Genomic DNA, 20,263 nt, shown 5'->3' with positions numbered 1-20,263 from the left:
GCTAAAAAAAATAATGTAGATTGACACATTTTTGCTTAGCATCCAGATGAACCATCCTCGTAACGCATAACAGACCTTCACACTAGCTGCGTAAGGTTCATTTCTTCTTATCAACGTCGTGCGTGACCACAGTCTCTTCGACCGTGTTTTCCAACTCCCAATCTTCTACCGGCACCTCTGTCAGATTGTGGAACTTCCCGTGCTTGCCGATTCCTGAAAAAAGTACAATAGGCTAGTTAGAGAACCCAAAGGGTATAAACGGGACCCTATTACTAAGACTCCGCTGTCCGTCTGTCTGTCACCAGGCTGTATCTCATGAACTGTAATAGCTAGACAGTTGAAATTTTCACAGATGATGTATTTCTTTTGCCGCTATAACAACAAATACCTACTAAAAACAGAATAAAATAAATATTTAAGTGGGGCTCCCATACAACGAACGTGATTTTTTGCCGTTTTTTGCGTAATGGTACGGAACCCTTCGTGCGCGAGTCCGTCTCGCACTTGTTGTTTTTTAACCCCTTGAACGCCACGCATATTGTGCGCGGCGCGTCATACTGAATCTTGCCGGAATGGAATAAGGTTGATATTGGACTGTAGGCGCGCGCGTCAATTGACGTCTGGCGGTTAAAGGGTGGTATTAGTCGATCCGGTTCGTTTTGAGGGCCAAATGTCTATGGGACCCATTGCATTTATCCGTGTAATCATTAATTAAGCAGAAGAAGTTTTTTATAAATTACACTTAATTATGAACCCGTAATTAATTTTGAATGCAATACAACATTCAGAAACGACAGTCAAGTCTGAGAATCGTACAAAACGCCCCTACTGAACAGTCACGTCACGATCACGAAGCCGTCTTCAAATATGGAAAACAAGAAAATTGCTATTTTGACGGTGAAATAAGTCAAATCTTATAGAACAAAACTAGAAACAGGGGAACCCTATGCTGGCGCCATCTATCGCCTTTGACAGTTGCTTTCAACATTTATTAAACTCTGGCACACCCACCCAAAAAGGCGGCAAGTTAAAAAAATGTCGGCGCGAAAGTTGACTTCCTATAGAAAAATTTGAATTTCGCGCATTTTTTCACTGACAAAGTGGGTGTGCCATATGATCAAGTGACAATCAAAACTCACTAATTACTAAAAAATAATTAACCTTTTGAACGCCACAGACGGCAATTGACGTCAACGCAAAATCGTGACAACGACGCCAAAGACGGCATTTGACGTCGATCGTTTTTTGATGAAAACCTACTGAAAAACACCCCACTTTTAGGTTGGCATTATTTATTCACAAAACTAAATTTTACCCCCGTGGCGTGTGGAAAATGGATGCGCCGTTTGGCGTTCAAAAGGTTAAACAAAAATCAACCTTATTCAACGTGTATTATTCAAATGTTATATTAAAAATCAACCTTATTTTATTACTAATATGGTTCACTACGGCTATGAACTTGAGGTGATATATTAGTGAGCTTTGGTTGTCATCTGACGATATGTCATTCGACGCCCTCCTAGCCTAGTAGGTAGTGACCCTGCCTACGAAGCAGGAGGTCCCGGGTTCGAATCCTGATAAGGGCATTTATTTGTGTGTTTATCACAAATATTTGTTCCTGCGTTATGGATATTTTCTATGTATATAAGTATTTACATATAATTATATATTATATATATATCGTCGTCTAGTATCCACAACACAAGCCTTATTGAGCTTACCGTGGGACTAGATTGATCTGTGTAAAATTATCCTATAATATTTATTATATGTACAGTCAGCAGCAAAAGTTGGTAATCGGGCGAGGTGTTCAAAATGATCTTGACGCGACTTTATTGTTAAGAGAATAAGAGCGTGTCAAGGTAATTTTGAACACCTCGCCCGCTTAGCAACTTCTGCTGCTGGGAGCGTTCAAGTATTACGTAACGCATTTTTTTTGTCATTTTTGACCCCAACCCCCCTAACGCGCCGTAACGTTTTTCGGTACCCCCCTCCCCCCCCTAGTAAAACGTTACGTAACCACCAAGTGACCATTTTTTTTACCTAAAAGCCACAATTATGTGGCGTAAAGTACCGGAAAGTCGCTAAAATATCTTTGTTATTGTTTTAATCGCGTTAATATTATTAATTAACATTTGAAATGTCTAAAATTTTAAGAAAAATCACGTTTTAAAAAATGCGTGAGAGAATCTCTCTACGCGACCGTTCTGAAGGGTTAAAAAAACAATGTTACGTAACGCGTAGTTCAAACCCCCCCCCCCCCCCCTCCCGCCCCTGTAACGCATCGTAACGTTTTACAAGACCCCCTCCCCCCAAATTCGTTACGTAATACTTGAACGCTCCCTGACTGTACTTACCATCTTGGAATTTCTTGACGCCGTCCTTCAAGTCCTCCAGAGCAGCGCCCAGTAGACTCTGCATGACCGCCTCGTCCCGCATAGACTCCTCACTGTTCGGGTTCAGTTGGGAGTTTGCCCGAAGCGAGGAGTTTCGCACCCCTGGCATAGTTTCACTACATCTGTACTCACCATCTTGGAATTTCTTGACGCCGTCCTTCAAGTCCTCCAGAGCAGCGCCCAGTAGACTCTGCATGACCGCCTCGTCCCGCATAGACTCCTCACTGTTCGGGTTCAGTTGGGAGTTTGCCCGAAGCGAGGAGTTTCGCACCCCTGGCATAGTTTCACTACATCTGTACTCACCATCTTGGAATTTCTTGACGCCGTCCTTCAAGTCCTCCAGAGCAGCGCCCAGTAGACTCTGCATGACCGCCTCGTCCCGCATAGACTCCTCACTATTAGGGTTTAGCTGAGAGTTGACCGCAGCCAACTTGTCCATCATGAGCGCGTTTTGGGGGAACTTCGATATGGACTTGGCCAGCTTTATTGATTCTCCTAGGGCTGAAATAAAAGAGTTCCTTGTTAAAACATTGTTAACCGACTTCAAAGTAAAAGGAGTAGCTTAAAAAAAGGCTTTAAATTCGTTGGTTGTTTTAAGGTTTTATATATATCTTTACACATTCATCAAAGTTATTATCACGAGCCCAAACCACAGAATAAGTAATAGTACTACCGTACAGAAAGGAGACTTCCTACAAAACCGAAGTTTGCCAGCGGTTCAGGGTCGAATCATGATATCCCTTTCTAACTTATGGCACTATACCTTTCGACTATTTAGGGTTGTCAAAATTCAAGTCATTATCTTATCTGTGGTCGTGCACGCAAAGGGATTTCAAGTTGTGTCAACCCTAATAATTGCTCGGAGCAATGCTGAGCCGAACGGAGCCGAGTTCGACCGAAGTAAGGAGTGTCTCCCCACTGCCCAAACACAATGAGCGCTATTTTTGTCATGGTACTTCAGTCAACCGTTCGTTCGTACGTTCGTGCGTTTCCGTGAAAATACGATGGTAAAGGATTATTCACTCTCTTTAATAGAATTTCTTTAAGCGCCACCCTAATAAGTAATAATTATAATACAGAGTGAATATAAGGGCATTCCACCTGTCTATTTTTTTTGTGCAATGTGTATTTTGTCTCACATTTTGCTTAACGGAATACTACCCCTAGTAAAAGCATGTAATAAAGTTGTCCCAATCGCTCGCTAGATGGCGCTGTACCGTCGGCAAACTGGCGAACGACATGTCGACAGAGAATAGGTAGTCCGGTTGACCGGCCCACGCTCGGTGATAGACTTCGGTCTTCATCATCAGATCTATTTTTGCTAGGACATCGCGCGACGCCTGCCGTCGCGAGGGATGTCCTCAATTATCAAGTAAAAGATGATTTTAAAACTGCGACCATTATACAGTTGGAAAGCTGGATAGGCATACGAAAGCATTTTTGTACAATCTGAAATGAAGACCTTCGCTTACGATCTGTTTATTCTATTTCTTGTTGTTATTCTGTCCCATCAGCCAGGAGACAATAGTAGCATAGTTTCTTAGAAGAGCTGCTGTACCATGTTCTACAAACGTGCTTAGTGTCCCATTATGGAAAAGCCTTATAACTACCAAAAAATTCAAGTTTGGTTCATTTAAATACGAAATAACTGGTATTTTAAGGGTGATTCAGGAGACCGTAACCATGGCAACTAGTGACAAGAAAAAGTTGATTCACCCTATTAACAAAGTAGAGCAAAGAACGACATCTCTCACTACACCGCGCGACGCCGTACAAAAAATATAAATGATATGATTTGATAAAAGAAATGATATCAATAAATGCAACAAACAGTTCGTTCTTTGTTCGAGACAGTTCGAGATATCGTTCGCTACCTTATACCACAGAATAATTAATAGTACTACCGTACAGAAGGAAACTTCCTACAAAACCGAAGTTTGACAGCGGTTCAGGGTCGAATCATGCTGGCCCTTTCTAATATATGGCACTATCCCTTTCGGCTATTTAGGGTTGTCAAAAATCAAGTGATTATCTTATCTGTGGTCGTGCACGCAAAAGGAAGTCAAGTGGTGCCAACCCTAATAATTGCTCAGAGCAATGCTGAGCCGAGCGGAGCCGAGTTTGACCGAAGTCAGGAGTTTCGCACCCCTGCTTATACACGGTACAGTGCCATCTAGTGACAAATTATTAGGGTATTTGACTGTATTTAAAATAAATTATTTTACACCATGCATGAAATAAAGCACCAGAAGATTAATAGAGAGACGTAGACAGCAGTTATTCTTAGACACAATTTCTATTTTTAAACCCGTATAAAACTATAAAGAGTAGGTAATTTGATCGTGACGTCACATGCTAGTGTTTCATATAAATTCCATAGTAGCAAAATCGTTTTGACAGTTCGAAAAAAGAAACTGATTTGACACTAGTAGTCAAATACCCTATAGTATGCCTGGGCCTATAGCACGAAACTTTACAAGTGTACAATTCGACAGTATTGTTAAATTGTAAACAAAAATACGTACCACAATAATTTTACATATGTCACATGTACAAGTCCACAATTTTTCAATAAAAAAAAAAGTTAAGCTGTAGGCTTAGATTACCTGTGCCCGTAGCGGTGACTTTAGCAGCCAGGCCTTTCTGGTGGGCCTCTGTCCCGGAGACGAGTCTGCCGGTCATAAGCAAGTCTAAAGCTTGTGACAGACCGATGAGAGATGTAAGTCTGCGGCCACCGTACAGTGTTGAGGGTACTCCTGAAAAACCGATACAATTTATAATTATATATAAAACATATTACCAGGCGTGGCTCACTCCGCGATTTCGTCGCTTTGCAACAGGTAGCTACAAGTACATCCATTCCACACCAATTTTGGTGGCTAGCCATAACCGCGCGTGGCACCTATTATTATTTATTATTATAGTTATTTATTATACAAGAAGTTACAACTTTTTTGTAAGGACAATGCTCCACAAAACTACAATTAGTTTGACTGTGGAGTCTCACTATACTATACTTAATAAAATTTAAATATTATAATAGGTTTACATTTGGGAGTTAAAATACTTAGGTAAGTAGGTATGTCATGAATACTCTGTAGGGTAACAACACATCTCCTATAGAGTATTCAGGAGATACCTTTTTAGACTATTTTTAAATCTACTTTTTTTGGGCTCTTTGACTATGTCCGCGGGCAAAGTATTCAGTAAATAGGGTAAACGTTTCTTAAGTGTCCTATCGCCGTAATAATTATACACCCTAGGTACTTCATATTTGCCCGCAGTTAGTGCTCTGGTATTATGACTATGTTTGACTAGATCTCTGTGTTCCTGGCTGCCATGACTGTTTATAGCTAACATATATTTAAGTTTTATTCCCACTGGTAAAATTTTACATAATTTAAATAATTGTCTGTAGTCAGATTTGCAACTGTATTTTATCTTTTTATTAACTAGTAGTTTTAGAAAACGGATTTGTAACATTTCTAATTTATCTATGTTTGTTTTAAACGTGAGGCCATAGCAGTCAAGACCGTAACTAATAATAGACTCTACTAAAGAAGTATAAATACATTTCAACGTGCTAACAGGAACTTTAAAACTAAGATGGTAAAATATGCTTAAAAGTATTCTTAATTTATTACTAATGAAATCTACATGAGTCGTCCAGGAGAAGTTTTCATCGATTTTCATGCCAAGATATGTAAAACTGTTAACTTTTTCTATGGGCTGACATTTACAAGTTCCGGGGTTATTAATACTATGGAAACAATGGAAACTATGAGTGAAAATCGATGGGATATCGTTTTTAGGTACCAAGTATGGAGAATGTATTATCATAAGTTTTGTCTTATCGGCATTTAGTACGATTCCATTATCGTGAGACCACTTGACAACAGCATCGACGTCCTCCTGTACGAGCCTGCAGGTCTGCTCTAGGTCGGTGCCGGCGCGCAGCGTGCACAGGTCGTCCGCGAACATGTGTGCGGAGCAGTGACGCAGCACGCCGCACAGGCTGTTCACGTGCATCAGGTAACAGAGGGGCCCGCAGCCCGAGCCCTGCGGCACTCCGTAGCGGACGACCTGCTCGTCACTGAGCGCCGACCCGACCTTCACGCGGAAGGACCGCGCGGTCAAGTAGTCGCGGAACCATTGGTTCAGCGGCCGCCCCACCCCGCACTCCTCCATAGCTTTCAGCAAAGTATCGGTCTCTAGGGTGTCAAAAGCCTTTTTAAAATCAAAAAAGATAGCTACCACAAACTGTTTATCTGCTAAGTTATTGTTAATCTCATCTGTAAAGGCAGATAATAGTGTGTTCGTACTTTTCTGTTTTTGAAATCCATGCTGGCGACTATTTAGAATATGGTTAGTTTGTAGATAATGTGATATTCGGTCGGTAATACATTTCTCTATTATTTTGTCAACGCTTGATAGTATAGATATGGGTCTGAAATTAGAATAATCTTTAAAACTGCCTTTCTTATGGATTGGACGCACTATTGCCTGTTTGAGTTTTGTAGGAAATTTTTGTTGATTAACTGATAAGTTAATTAGTTTGGCTAGTATCGGGCTTATTTTATCTACAACTGTTTTTAGATCAGACATGCGTATGAGATCGCTTCCTGGTGATTTATTACTGTTCATGTTTCTAATTACTCGATTAACATAATCACTGGATACCGGTTGCCATCGCAAACACATGTCAGACTCATGTACGTAGTTTTCCCTAGTCATCCATATGTCGTTGCACGAGTGTTTTATATTGTCTATTTCTGTAGTAAATGAGGTTGCAAATTTATCACATATATGTTTTTCGTTACTTTCATCCATATTTGATAATATCTTAGTATCTAATGACTGCTTTTCCTTTCCCATCATAATATTAATCCTATCCCATATTTTTTTAATATTTTTATTACAGGCTAAAATACTCTGCTTGTCGTATTCATTCTTGCTTTTTAGTATAGCTTTATTGCACTTGTTGCGATATTTTGTATATTCTAGCCTCTTTAACATGTTTTTTGGATCCATGCTCCATATGTGGAATAATCTGTCTCGCTCAGCTATCATCTTCTTTAAGTTGCCAGTTATCCAACATTTATTATTCCTATTACTATTACTTATTATAACCTGCTTTTTATAACATTCATTGTAAATATTTTCAAATAGTTGCCTAAAAGCTTCGTACAGTTTGATAGGGCAGTCTATTAACATAAGGCTATTAAAATCAGTCGAAAGTAATTTTTCTCTCACTAATCTACTATCTAATACGAGCCGCGTAGCGGTGGCGGGGGAAGCAGGCACGCCGCCGCGCCGTGCGCGCGCGCAGGGCTTTTCTCGGTTCGGAACGGTTGCGGCCGTGCTTTGCCCGCCGTCGCCAACACCATCGCGAGTGTGACTCCACTCCACTGCAACCGATACATAATAGTGGTCCGATAGTTTGTGTTGAATAACAGCTGAGTTGATAGATGCTAAAGGTGCTCTTAGATAAATGTGATCTAGGCAGGATTCTACTAAATTTCCCATTAAGACTTCTCTCCGTGTAACTTGAGATATACATCTGGTAAAGCCGTATTCACACAAAATAGTTTCGTATGTAGATACTGTTTTATCATTAATATTTAATAAGTTAATATTAATGTCCCCACAGAGCACTGCTTTTGTGTTTTGAGGTATGCTAATAAGAAGGGCTCGGAGCTCTGCAAAAAATTGTGTTAGTTTATCCTGTTTGTTTATTTTAGGTGGCCTATAGATTGCTATAATATTGACAGTCTCTCGATGGTTGGTTAGTGTAATGGAGACGCACTCAGCCGCGCGCATGGCGGCCGCGGTGCCAAGCAACGGCGCGCAAGAGCGGACCGGGAGTGAGGCGCGAGAGTACACCATCACTCCGCCCCCGCTTCGCCCCGCGCGAATATAACTATTTATATTAAAGCCATCAATCTTATATAAGTTTAACAAATTAAATTTTATGTTTGGTTCCGTAATCACAATGACATCGAGATCGTTTATATGACTATTCAATGTAACTAGTAAATCGTGAAAATTTTTCTTTAATGATCGTATATTAACATGTAACAAATGAAAATCTTTATTACTAAAAGTATGAAACCAGTCGTCTAAATTACTATAAGTAGCCGTGTTACCTACGGCGTTTGTTATTATATCTATGTTATTAAGACAATCCATTATTTGAAATAAAAAGTTAGTACCTATTTAAGCTGTAGTATCAGTATCGGTAGGTATAATTTCGAATATTAATTTTGGTGATGATAATACATACATACACAACTCAAATCACCTTCCTTTTAATAGGCTGTTTATTTCAGTTTCAGCTCGGACCCATAAAGCCTTGTCACCTTCCGTTTTTTTTACCAGAACCTTTCCGTTGGACACCCAGATGAACTTATATACTCCGTTTAACTTATGCTTAGTATTCCACAGGAGAGATCGTGTAGTCGGCGTCAGGTCTTCATTAATATATATCTTAGTCTGCAGCGCGCCTCCGGTGATGGTGCTGCTGGTGACGTCCTTGAGCATCCGTTTCTTCATCAGCCATGAGTCCCGGGTCTCAGTGCCCGAGGTCTTAAAGCCCACGGTAATTGGCGCATGTTTGTCCTCTGGTTTTCGCGTGTTTCTTCGCTTCACCCACTCGACATCCTCGGTATTAACTTGTATTATGTTGCTTATTTTATTAACTATTTCTTTGATGTTTTCTCCTGGCATCTGCTCTACTCCTATTATCTCTATATTGTTCTGGCGGGTCGATTGTTCGTAATCATGTATTTTTTGCTCAAAAGCAATATTGCATTTCTCTAAGTATGTGCACTTATTGTTCACAGCTGTTACAGTTTTTTCAAGGGTGTTAATTTTAACCTTGGACTGCTCATGTTCAGTTACGAGCGAGTCATATTTATCCGACAGTAAACTCATGCTCGCTTTTATTTCGTCTAGTTGTTTTTTGAATCCCGGTATTATGCTGACTTTTTTCTGAATGTCTTTGAGTATTTTATCATAGCTCTGTCCCTCCTCTTCATGCTCATCTTCATGCTCGTCTGAGTCCTCTTCGTCGCAGTTGCTACAATATATACGGTTTTTTCCTGCTTTCAGGTCAGCGGCCAGCCCTTTTACGCAAGCCCTATGAAATGTACCTTGGCAGGAGCCCTGGCATATAAAATGCGACCCCCTTTTTGATAAAACCTTCCTACATTTGTGGCATTCCATTTTGTCCGTTAAGGCCGTTCCCTGACCCAGAAATGTAAAAATACCCCAATAATTATCCTATTTTTCTAAGAAACGGTGATATTTGTAGACGTGGGAAAAATAAATATAATTCTTGATTATATTATCTTTAATAACACAGCTTTCGATACACAATTCATAACACTTCGCTCGATACAATTTATTCCCAAAGTAACCTCCAATTCGAATTTTTACTCCAACTTTACTCGTTTCTTTACTATGTGACACTATGAAACAAAAAAAGGAGAAAAATCAATCATAAGTATAACAGTAATTTGACAGCTTTAGAAAAACGATAATTAGAGGCAATATTTTTAAAATAAATAAACATCAACTAATTCTATCGTAACAAAATATCGACTCCGGCCTGCATGCTCTATCTCCGTCCGTCTTTCGAAATGAGACAGTGATGGCTGAGCGCTCGTGCCAGACGGACCTGTACTAGGTGTCCCCAAAACAAATATAAGATTTACTTATAAAAACTGTGCTGTGTTGTGTGTCCTAGTGATATACCGTGTGCACCAAAACCTTTAAGTTATAATGGGTAACAAGCAATTGAATAAAAAGAAGACATCTCGAAAAAGACAACTCGGAAGATTCCAACAAACAATGGAACTAACGTAAGTAAAAATGTATATTTATTACACAGTGAAATACGTAATTATTACTTAATTTAATATATACTTGATCGTACTAATTAGTAATCCATATAACTTAAATCATTCTAGAATTTAATAATCGCTCCATCTACCGGTAAACATTGTCATCAATTCATCATCTAAATAGCTTAAAAGGATATTGCGATTCGCGACGTTTACACCACGCGGCACTAGCGCCTTGCACGGCAAAGACAGAAAACGTTGCCGTCTATGTGTGCGTCGTGAGTCGTAGTTACGCGGTTGCGGTGTAGTGGGCCTTCCTATAAATACGAGCACACAGTGATACATGTAACGCACACAATTAGACGCATAAAGCGTTCTTTTAGCAATCCATCCACCTATCGAGGGTTCGAACCTCAGCTCGTGATTTGTCATGCGTCTAAACTTTTTACTTTTTTGTCTTTCTAGGAAAAGAAGAAAATTGGATAATTTCACAGCCGAACATGATACTATATCTTTAGACTACATCGAGTGAGTATAATTATTTGACTTGTGCTTTTTAGCCCTCTACCTACGTAACACAATACACTACTACAATTTATCTTTATTTACAGACTGCAAAATATGGAAATGGAATCTCCGATTTCATCAACCACTGACTTTCAAAGTAACGAGTAAGTTCTAATTCTAATTGTGGCATTATCTATGAAAAGGGACCTTATTGTCTATGGCGCTTACGACGCACTGCGTCGCACGGCGTGGTATTTATATCAGAGCATCGTTAATAATGGCGGAAGCGCCATCGACAATAAGGTCCCTTTTCATAGATAACGTCACAAATACCTACCTACTCAAGTACTCACAGCGGCGGCGTACGAATAGACCTTAGTTAGATTTAGATACCTACTGTTTTCCTATCAGTGCAGATTAGTATTTGTTGTTATAGCGGCGATAGAAATTCAATCATCTGTGAAATTTTAAACTGTCTAGCTACCACGGTTCATGAGATACAGCCTGATGACAGACGGACAGACGGACGGACGGACAGCGAAGTCTTAGTAATAGGGTCCCGTTTTTACCCTTTGGGTACGGAACCCTAAAAATGTACACTGATAGAATGTAATAGGGTTGCCTGAGTAAGTCCCGGAAATTAAAATCCCGGGATTTACCGATTGTCCGTACTTTCGTTATTCTTTTACGTATTTTTTAATGAACTGCTAGTTATTTTATATTATACCTACCCTACACAATAGTAAATGATTTCCTTTTCTTGAGCGTGTTGACCGATTTTTTATTTTAATAAAACTAATAATCTTGGGCAATTATTTCCATTTTCAATTTCTCATTTACCTGTGATAGAGCTTTTTAGGGTTCTGTAGCCAAATGGCAAAAAACGGAACCCTTAAGGATTCGTCATGTCTGTCTATCTGTCCGTCCGTATATACAGCCACTTTTTTCTGAAACTATAAGAACTATAGGTACTGTTGAAACTTGGATTTTTCAACAAAAATAGAAAAAAACAATACATTTTGGGGGTTCCCCATACTTAGAACTGAAACTCAAAATTTTTTTTTGCATCGATCCCATACGTGTGGGGTATTTATGGATAGGTCTTCAAAAAATATATTGAGGTTTATGATATCATTTTTTTCTAAACTCAATAGTTTGCGGGAGAGACCACCTCCAAAGTGGTAAAATGTGTGTCCTTTAACTTCTAAAATAAGAGAATGATAAAAAAAATATATATATATATATGATGTACATTACCATGCAAACTTCCACCGAAAATTGGTTTGAACGAGATCTAGTAAGCAGTTTTTTTAACACTTACGTCATAAACCGCAATTTTATTATGTTACTTGCTAGATGTTTCTATTTGGCTACTTTGTTGCTACAAAGTATTTGACGCCGACTGTACCTGTAACCAGCACAATGGTTTATTTACTTTCAAGTAGTTTTCTCCATTGTCATCACTTGTTATAATATAGGTACCTACATAAAAATTTTGAAATTAGTCTGTCTCACTTTTCGAAATAACTGCATTTCTGGAATGCTGCGTTTCGCGGGTCCATGATCAATTTATGAAATAGTAATGGACTAATTTATAAATTGAGTGATGTTGTAAAGAAATGACTGGCTGCTACAATTCTTCCACCGACAGATTTGTCCGGATGCTTAATGAGAGGCAAAATGTGGCTGTTATTGTTCATCATCACTTGATGATAAAAAATAGTGCGAAAAATAGTTGACATGAGTTGCGTATTACCTATTCTCACATGTACCGTACAACGTTTTACAGTACATATAGCCCTATAGGTTAACTGGAAGAGATCCCTCAAAGGGATAAGTTCGCCTTTGTACTTCTTGCTAATTGTATGTTATTTTTAATATGTCTTTTTGTACAATAAAGAGTTTACTACTACTACTAGCCCTTTAAATATTTGACATAGTTACGTAATGTGTGTGTGCATTATCGTACTAGTGCGGTAAAGTCCATATGTGCTGTAAAACATCATACATTTATTTAATTTTGGTTTTGACAGTGAGGCGACCGGCTCAAACATTTTGAACCCACGCATTGCACAGGTGGATGACACTTATCGGGTTCCTAGTATATTAGAGGAAGAAGATACCCATGAGGTAGGTGATTCATGCTAATTATGCTTATTGATTGTAGAGCAGAGAACAATTTTACCTTTTGTACTAACTACCTAGCTAGAATAACATTGTTTCAACTTCGTGTGCCAGAATTCCATCGTAAATTGATTTATCACACGATTCGTAGTCATTATACAGGGTCTTACTTTTATTTCTCTCGTTGGTTCTTTACCACCGGTGCTTTATATGTACAGTCGACGTCAAATATATGTATACATTTTTCACCTTATTACAAAGGAGTATGCTGCAATAGGTACATATCTTTGACGTCGACTGTACATGATGTGACAAATTGTAAATGCTAACACATACAATATATTTTATTTTCAGTTACAAATATCGTTCAATGTGGAAGAAGAGCTTCCTGACAAAACCGTCGGTCGAAGAATTGTCGCAGTTAGTTACCATTCGATTCGATTCCTCGCATTTTATCCAATAAAAGATTGTATGGAAACTATATACATAAACGCAATATTTCACCGACAAAATCGCAATTTTCTTGTTTTGTTCATACTTCAAGATGGACTCTTTGTGACCTTGACGTCACGGTCACATATCGTTTTGTTCGGGGCGTTTCGCGAGTGAAGTACGACTGTCGGACTTTGACTATCATTTCTGACTTTTGTATTCCTTTAATGCAATGGATCCCATATAGACTTTTGATCCTAAAGACAAACCTGATCGATTGATACCATAAATGAAAATTAGTCATCTATTATCGATAAGTATATATGTTTTCTTCATCAAATTATCAATAATTTTCATTTTTTAGATTTTTCCCTCTATAAACTCCTAATAGTCTACCTTGGTGCCAAATAGGGAATGCAAATCGGTTATTTTTTGTATGGAAATAATCGGTTATTAACCGAAACCGCGGTTATTTCCATACAAAAAATAACCGATTTGCATTCCTTAGTGCCAAATTTCAAGTTTCTAGGTCAGCTCGAAGTGGGTTAGGTTTTTGATCTATTAGTCAGTCAGGCACAAAAATGCCGGTTTTAAAACGTTAATTTATGAATAACTGTTAGAGCTACGTTTACGAAATTTTGTATTCTAGACAAGATAAGGGGCTTGAATAAATGTGCAAAATTGCATGTGAGTAGGTAAAAATGGTAATAAAATTATCAATAGGAAGGATCAAGAAGTTGTTGCAGCCAGAATTAAGAATTTACCAAGGAGAGGACATGTCACTATAATATTTTAATTCATTTTAAAATGTCATTCAGATTATCAATAAGAGTTTCTTATACCGTATTCGAATTAAAAGAAATATTTTATTAATAACACAATTCTCTCTAGTTTTTGCTCGTATTTAGTATACAACTAACTAATTATTCGTATAAAATTATTTATCGTAGAAACACTCGTATAGTTTCAAAATAAGCTATTTTATTTTGTTGGCATTGTCAAACCCATTGACTATTTTTGTTTTGCTTTAATATATGGTCAGTCGTAAAAGTATTAGCGTCAGCAATGGATTTATATAATGTATTTCTTTAAAAAACATGATATTTCATGCTAAGTAACAGAAAACAGTCAAATATTGTACCGGAAATATTAGTCCCGAAAATCCCGAAAGTACCGGGAATTTAATTTTGAAATCCCGGTTCTTTGCTTGGCTCTAAATCCCGGGAATTCCCGGTACTTTCGGTACCGGTATTTCCCGGGAGCAAACCCTAGTATGTAGGACTGTAGGTACTGTAAAACGTTGTACGATACATGTGCCAATAGGTAATTCGCAACTCGTGTCGATTCAAAACACTCCCTTCGGTCGTGTTCGAATTTATCGCCACTCGTTTCGATTTTCCTATTTGCCGCACTTGTAAACGTAATGTAGGTAAGTACTATTACAATATGGTGCTACTTTACCGCATTAGTGCGATAATTAGCACATTACGTAACTATGTCGAAAATTTAAAGGGCCATATTATGTACTGTAAAACGTTGTATGATACATGTGCGAATTACCTATTTTTCGCACTTGTACCGGTATGCCCTAATTAGGGTTCCGTACCCAAAGAGTAAAACGGGACCCTATTACTAAGACTTCGCTGTCCGTCCGTCCGTCCGTCCGTCCGTCCGTCTGTCACCAGGCTGTATCTCACGAACCGTGATAGCTAGACAGTTGAAATTTTCACAGATGATGTATTTCTGTTGCCGCTATAACAACAAATACTAAAAACAGAATAAAATAAAGATTTAAATGGGGCTCCCATACAACAAACGTGATTTTTGACCAAAGTTAAGCAACGTCGGGAGTGGTCAGTATTTGGATGGGTGACCGTTTTTTTTTTTGCTTTTTTTTTGTTTTTTTTTGCATTATGGTACGGAACCCTTCGTGCGCGAGTCCGACTCGCACTTGCCCGGTTTTTTTTTAATAAATATCGATGATATACCTGCACAGTATACCTAATAAATAATGATATTATAAAAAACTTGCAGTCATTAATTTGTTTAAATATAAACTGTATTTACCCTTATAATTAAATATTATTGAAATAAGAGTTGACTTCATTAAAATGAATATTTAATTTGCACTATGTTTCATTTATTTTTCCAATTTAACTTTAACGCCATCTATGAGATGCAGCATGCTTTTTTTCAGTATTTAGTAACACGTTTTACAAATCAGTGTCCTGTTAGTTTATTTAAGTCGCTACTTCTTGCGTGGCGCTGTTGTATCGTCATTGTATCTAGGGGCGGGATGGGTGGCGTGAGGGGAGGCTCGATTGTAGATTTCATTTGGGTACGGGAACGGCCTTAAAAGTTTACCAAAGTTCACTTTAATTCCTGGAAATCGCTCGCATTCCTTGGCAACAGGCGTTAGCGACTTCGCGTCCAAAAGGGCTTAAGATCGGCAAATTTAGTATCCGCTTACGCGTTTCACTGAAATCGGGGTGTTTTTTTGTTTTTCGTTTTAAATTACACACACGTTAAGTCACACTAACTTTATTCTAAGCACTATATTGTAACGAGTGTTTAGGTATAATTTTTGTCTTGTTTAGCACATTTTAAACTGTCATAAACAATTAATTAAACGGAGCAAATAGACCGGCAAGTTGCGCCGGCTCGCCCGCGCTATGAACCTAGCGGCCTAATCGTAACAGACGCGTTTTGTTAGACAGTGAGTCTTCTGTACCTAGTACTATTATTTATTCTGTGATATTACTAACAATCTGTGGATCCTGGTTATGTAAATAAAGAACTTTTATTATTTATTATACCTTTATTTTTATAATAGGGGGTATTACTGCAATGTTCTGCCGCCAGAGTGCAGCACTAGCGCCTATAGTAACCCATAGAGTAACTTATACATACTGTGCCTTAAACTGTTTTTTGACATTTTGACAAGTTTTCACAGACAATAAAATATGACATTGATGCATCAAGGCGGTTTGTTAACAAGGGCCTACCGGGAAACGCGAAAATCGAAATTTAGTTATCTGCCTCTTTATCACTCGAATATGCAATAGTGAGATAGTGGCGCCCCATACGCAAGGTAATATTCCCTATTACAATAGACTCAACAGGAACCAATACATTCCACGACTCTTCTCTTTCCGCACAGAATCTAATCTTTGTGATTATGAAAAAAAAAACCGGCCAAGTGCGAGTCGGACTCGCAAACGAAGGGTTCCGTACCATTATCTATAAAAACGGTCACCCATCCAAGTACTGACCCCGCCCGACGTGGCTTAACTTCGGTCAAAAATCACGTTTGTTGTATGGGAGCCCCACTTAAATCTTTATTTTATTCTGTTTTTAGTATTTGTTGTTATAGCGGCAACAGAAATACATCATCTGTGAAAATTTCAACTGTCTAGCTATCACGGTTCGTGAGATACAGCCTGGTGACAGACAGACGGACGGACGGACGGACGGACGGACAGCGGAGTCTTAGTAATAAGGTCCCGTTTTACCCTTTGGGTACGGAACCCTAAAAATGGCTTATCTCTGTTGTTGTCTCTGTCAGGCAGTATGATACTCACCGAACCTACGGCCGAGGAACCCCATAACAGCCGTGTCCTCTATGACCCGCAGGTCGCACGCCAGCGCTAATTCAAAGCCCTCGGCTACAGCGAAGCCGGTGACGGCGGCTATTGTTGGCTTGTCGCATAGAGGGCGCCGCAGCAACCGGGACTGGAATGGGTTGAATAAATAATCAATATTGGGTAAAAATTTACAGATGGACCAACAAAGTCACAAAGTGGCCAGAACCCCATGGCAAAAGGAAGGCGGGAAAACCCATAACAAGATGGTCCAGGGATATCATAGCCACAGCTGGAGAAAATTGGCAAATCAAGGCTAAAGACCGAGAAAGGTGGAAAGATATGGAGGAGGCCTATACCCGACAGGGGTCCTTAATATAGTAAAATAAACAACAATATTATCAGAAAACTTCTTAATGAAATACTATTTAAGGAAAAATAAAGGCTTAAATAAAATAAATAAATAAATTGGGTAAAAATATTGACATGGAACTATTTGTCACACAAATGCCAAACTATAAAGCATAATTTTATAAACACCCGCCCGCACCCGCCCCGTCTTCGCACGGGTTAGCAAATTATACACTTAAACCTTCCTCAAAAATCACAAAACCGCATGAAAATCCGTTCAGTAGTTTTTGAGTTTATCGCGAATATACAAACATACAGACAGACGCGGCGGGGGACTTTGTTTTATAAGGTGTAGTGATATTTCAGTACAGAATACTTTTATTCTTCCTGAACATTTTTTTATGTTTTTACAAGCTTTTATTTAGTTTCACCTGACCGTTGTCTGTCTGTCTGTAATCAAATCTTGCAAGTTAAATTTGATCCACTTCCCGGTTTCCGATAGAGCTGAAATTTTGCATGCATGTATAAATCGGATGACAATGCAATATTATGGTACCATCGAGCTGATGTGATGATGGAGACAAGAGGTGGCCATAGGAACTCTGTGATGAAGCAGCGCAACCTAATTGTGTTAGGGGTTTTTAGAATTGTCTCGATGAGTATTAGTTGACTGTCGTAAGAAAAGTACAGTCAGCGATGAAAGCTTGTACCAAAAATGAAATTTTTGCCAAAAACTTATTTTATTTTATCAGCTACCTATCCAAATATACAATTAGCAAAATCAATATGTAACAAAAACACTTACAGCAGCATCTTTCAGCACATAATATCCCTTCTCGCTCATCTCATCCATATCAAACCCGGAGCAGAACGAGCCACCCTCTCCGTTGAACACCAGCACCTTAGCCTCGGCGTCCTTGTCGAATGCATCTAAGGCTGCAGCCATCTCCCGCAGTGTGGGCTCGTCTAGGCTGTTGCGAGTCGTCTGACGGTCTATGTTCAGAGTCATTATACCACCATACTTTTCAACTACAATATCTGGAAGCAACGGATTATTATTTTTTTATCTATTTTTTGACGATGTCACCCTCGTAATGAGATCTAATAGTAATAATGATGTAGTAGTGAAGTATTACCTACACCACTACATCACATTTAAGTATAGATTGCACATCAACGGGTTATTAAACTTAAACTTAAATACTTCTGCGGAAATGGCTGGATAGGACATGTTTTACGAATGCCAAACAACCACCTATCCAAGCATGGGCTGACTTGGAAAATTCCCGGAAAAAGGGGACAAGGTCGCCCACGTACCACCTGGAGGCGCACAGTGGAAAAAGAGGCGCACCCGTTGGCCTCGGCTGGGCGGAGCAGCAGAAGGCCGCGCCGGACCGCGAAAAATGGAAATCCCTTCTGATAGCCCTATGTCCCTGATGACAGGATACCATCATCAAAATACTGTGGTATGTCACCGTGTTGCAATAGTGCGTCATATTTCCCAAATTAAGAAAATCTATGCAAGAAGAATATTTATTATTTAGGCTTTGGCTAAGTCTATTGCTAAAATTAACAATAGGTAAAGTATGATCGTGTTGATCAATGGCTTTTCTTACATACATACACAGGCCATATGTAAATCGGGTCAGTATCATAAGAAAGATAGAGTTTCTGTTGTCTCGTACGAGGGAGTTAAAAGGCTGGCCCTAAAAAAAGAAGAGCGGCGACTACTCCACCGACAAGAGCATAGCTCTTAAATCTGATGATGATGATGATGATCATAAGAAACCGAGGTAATAGTTATTTGTTTTACAAGGGGGCAAAGTTGTTGTTTGACCGCTCATGCTAATATTGATACCCGAGCAAGCGAAAGATTCCAAAACGGAATCTTGAGCATTGCGAGGGTTTCAAAGCACGAGGGTTAAACAAAATTTGCCCCCGAGTGAAACACAAAATTTTTCACCACACCAACCCGAAGCCCGAAGTAAATATTAAATGTAAAATATCAAACAAAATCAAACCAAATCAAATCCAAATGAATGTTATTAAATATTTATCATCCAAAGTCATCATTTAAAAGTCGATTCTACCAGCAAACATAAGAAAACAACTCAAAATTTGCATTTGATTACTTTGCCTCACATGTGAATAAAATACAACTTTGCATTGCCATTCAGCGCGGCAATGCCACCAGCCTTCTGGGCACCCTACCATCCGGCGCGGAGCTAGCTCCCATTTTTTATTTGTGAATATGTGTATATAGTTGTTAGTTTAGTTTTAGTTTTAATTTTGATGTTTAGTTTAATTATTTTGTTAATACTTTTGTTTTTTGTTAATAAAAAGTTACCAGGACTTTGCTATCAGTTTTTGAAGTGCAAAGTAAGCCTAATCCGAGCTGGTGTGGTGAAAAAACCATTGTTATCCAATCCAATGGTAATTCAAATATTGGTTTAATAGAAATTACGAGGATTTAGGTAAAGAAAAGAAAGAACAAAAATGTGCTAGGTTTGATAGTTTGTTTCACAAACTTAAAACAAGAATTTAATGCGTTCAAATTTAATGCGTTCCAAAAAAGCAAAAGATAACCTTACTTTTTTTTACCGCTGCTTCCTCTAGCTCCGGCTTAGGACTTTCTTTTTCTTGAGTCTTGGCTTTTGAATCGCTGGAGCTCAATCTTATTGCGCTTAACCGAATGAACGATAGATTTGAGGCCGAAGCCACTTTCTTTATTAACATTCTCATTTTTAATCTTCAAAATAAGTTGCTATGTATAGCTCGAGCTAATGTCAAATTGTGTTTTGCCGCTGTCAAAAGTGCCAAACTGTCAGCTGCGCTGCTCGTTCGAAAACATCAAAACTTTAAAAAAAAGGTCGGTGTTCGATTACCCAAATTCTGAGATACATTAATCTTCAGCCTAACTGTTCTTCCATTTCACAGTACGAATTTTATTTAACTTACTGAAATTTAAATAAATATTTCAAAATAAAATTAGTGTTGTTTAAGTTATCTAAAGATCTGCTAGCCTCAA

The 20,263-nt window shown here is 38.7% G+C and overlaps 1 protein-coding gene and 1 long non-coding RNA gene across 2 annotated transcripts; one reads left to right on the top strand and one right to left on the bottom strand.

Annotated features, from left to right (window-relative positions):
• Window positions 1-20: 20 nt before the first annotated feature.
• LOC134800857 (probable enoyl-CoA hydratase) lies at window positions 21-20,021 on the bottom strand. The gene is made up of 6 exons (XM_063773414.1): window positions 19,827-20,021; window positions 18,041-18,273; window positions 16,885-17,035; window positions 5,003-5,152; window positions 2,700-2,897; window positions 21-213 (listed from the first exon to the last, which is right to left on the bottom strand). Exons 1-6 carry the CDS (start codon window positions 19,975-19,977, stop codon window positions 98-100), a joined length of 999 nt encoding a protein of 332 aa, XP_063629484.1. The 5' UTR covers window positions 19,978-20,021; the 3' UTR covers window positions 21-97.
• LOC134800866 (uncharacterized) lies at window positions 9,751-10,897 on the top strand. The gene is made up of 3 exons (XR_010145571.1): window positions 9,751-10,258; window positions 10,706-10,768; window positions 10,852-10,897. It is a non-coding gene; the product is annotated as an uncharacterized LOC134800866 (long non-coding RNA).
• Window positions 20,022-20,263: the final 242 nt, after the last annotated feature.

The sequence above is a fragment of the Cydia splendana genome, chromosome 20 (assembly GCF_910591565.1).
Source record: "Cydia splendana chromosome 20, ilCydSple1.2, whole genome shotgun sequence".
Classification (NCBI taxonomy): domain Eukaryota; kingdom Metazoa; phylum Arthropoda; class Insecta; order Lepidoptera; family Tortricidae; genus Cydia; species Cydia splendana.
The sequence above is the reverse complement of the archived record's forward strand: the minus strand, read 5'-3'. Positions and strand labels throughout refer to the sequence as shown.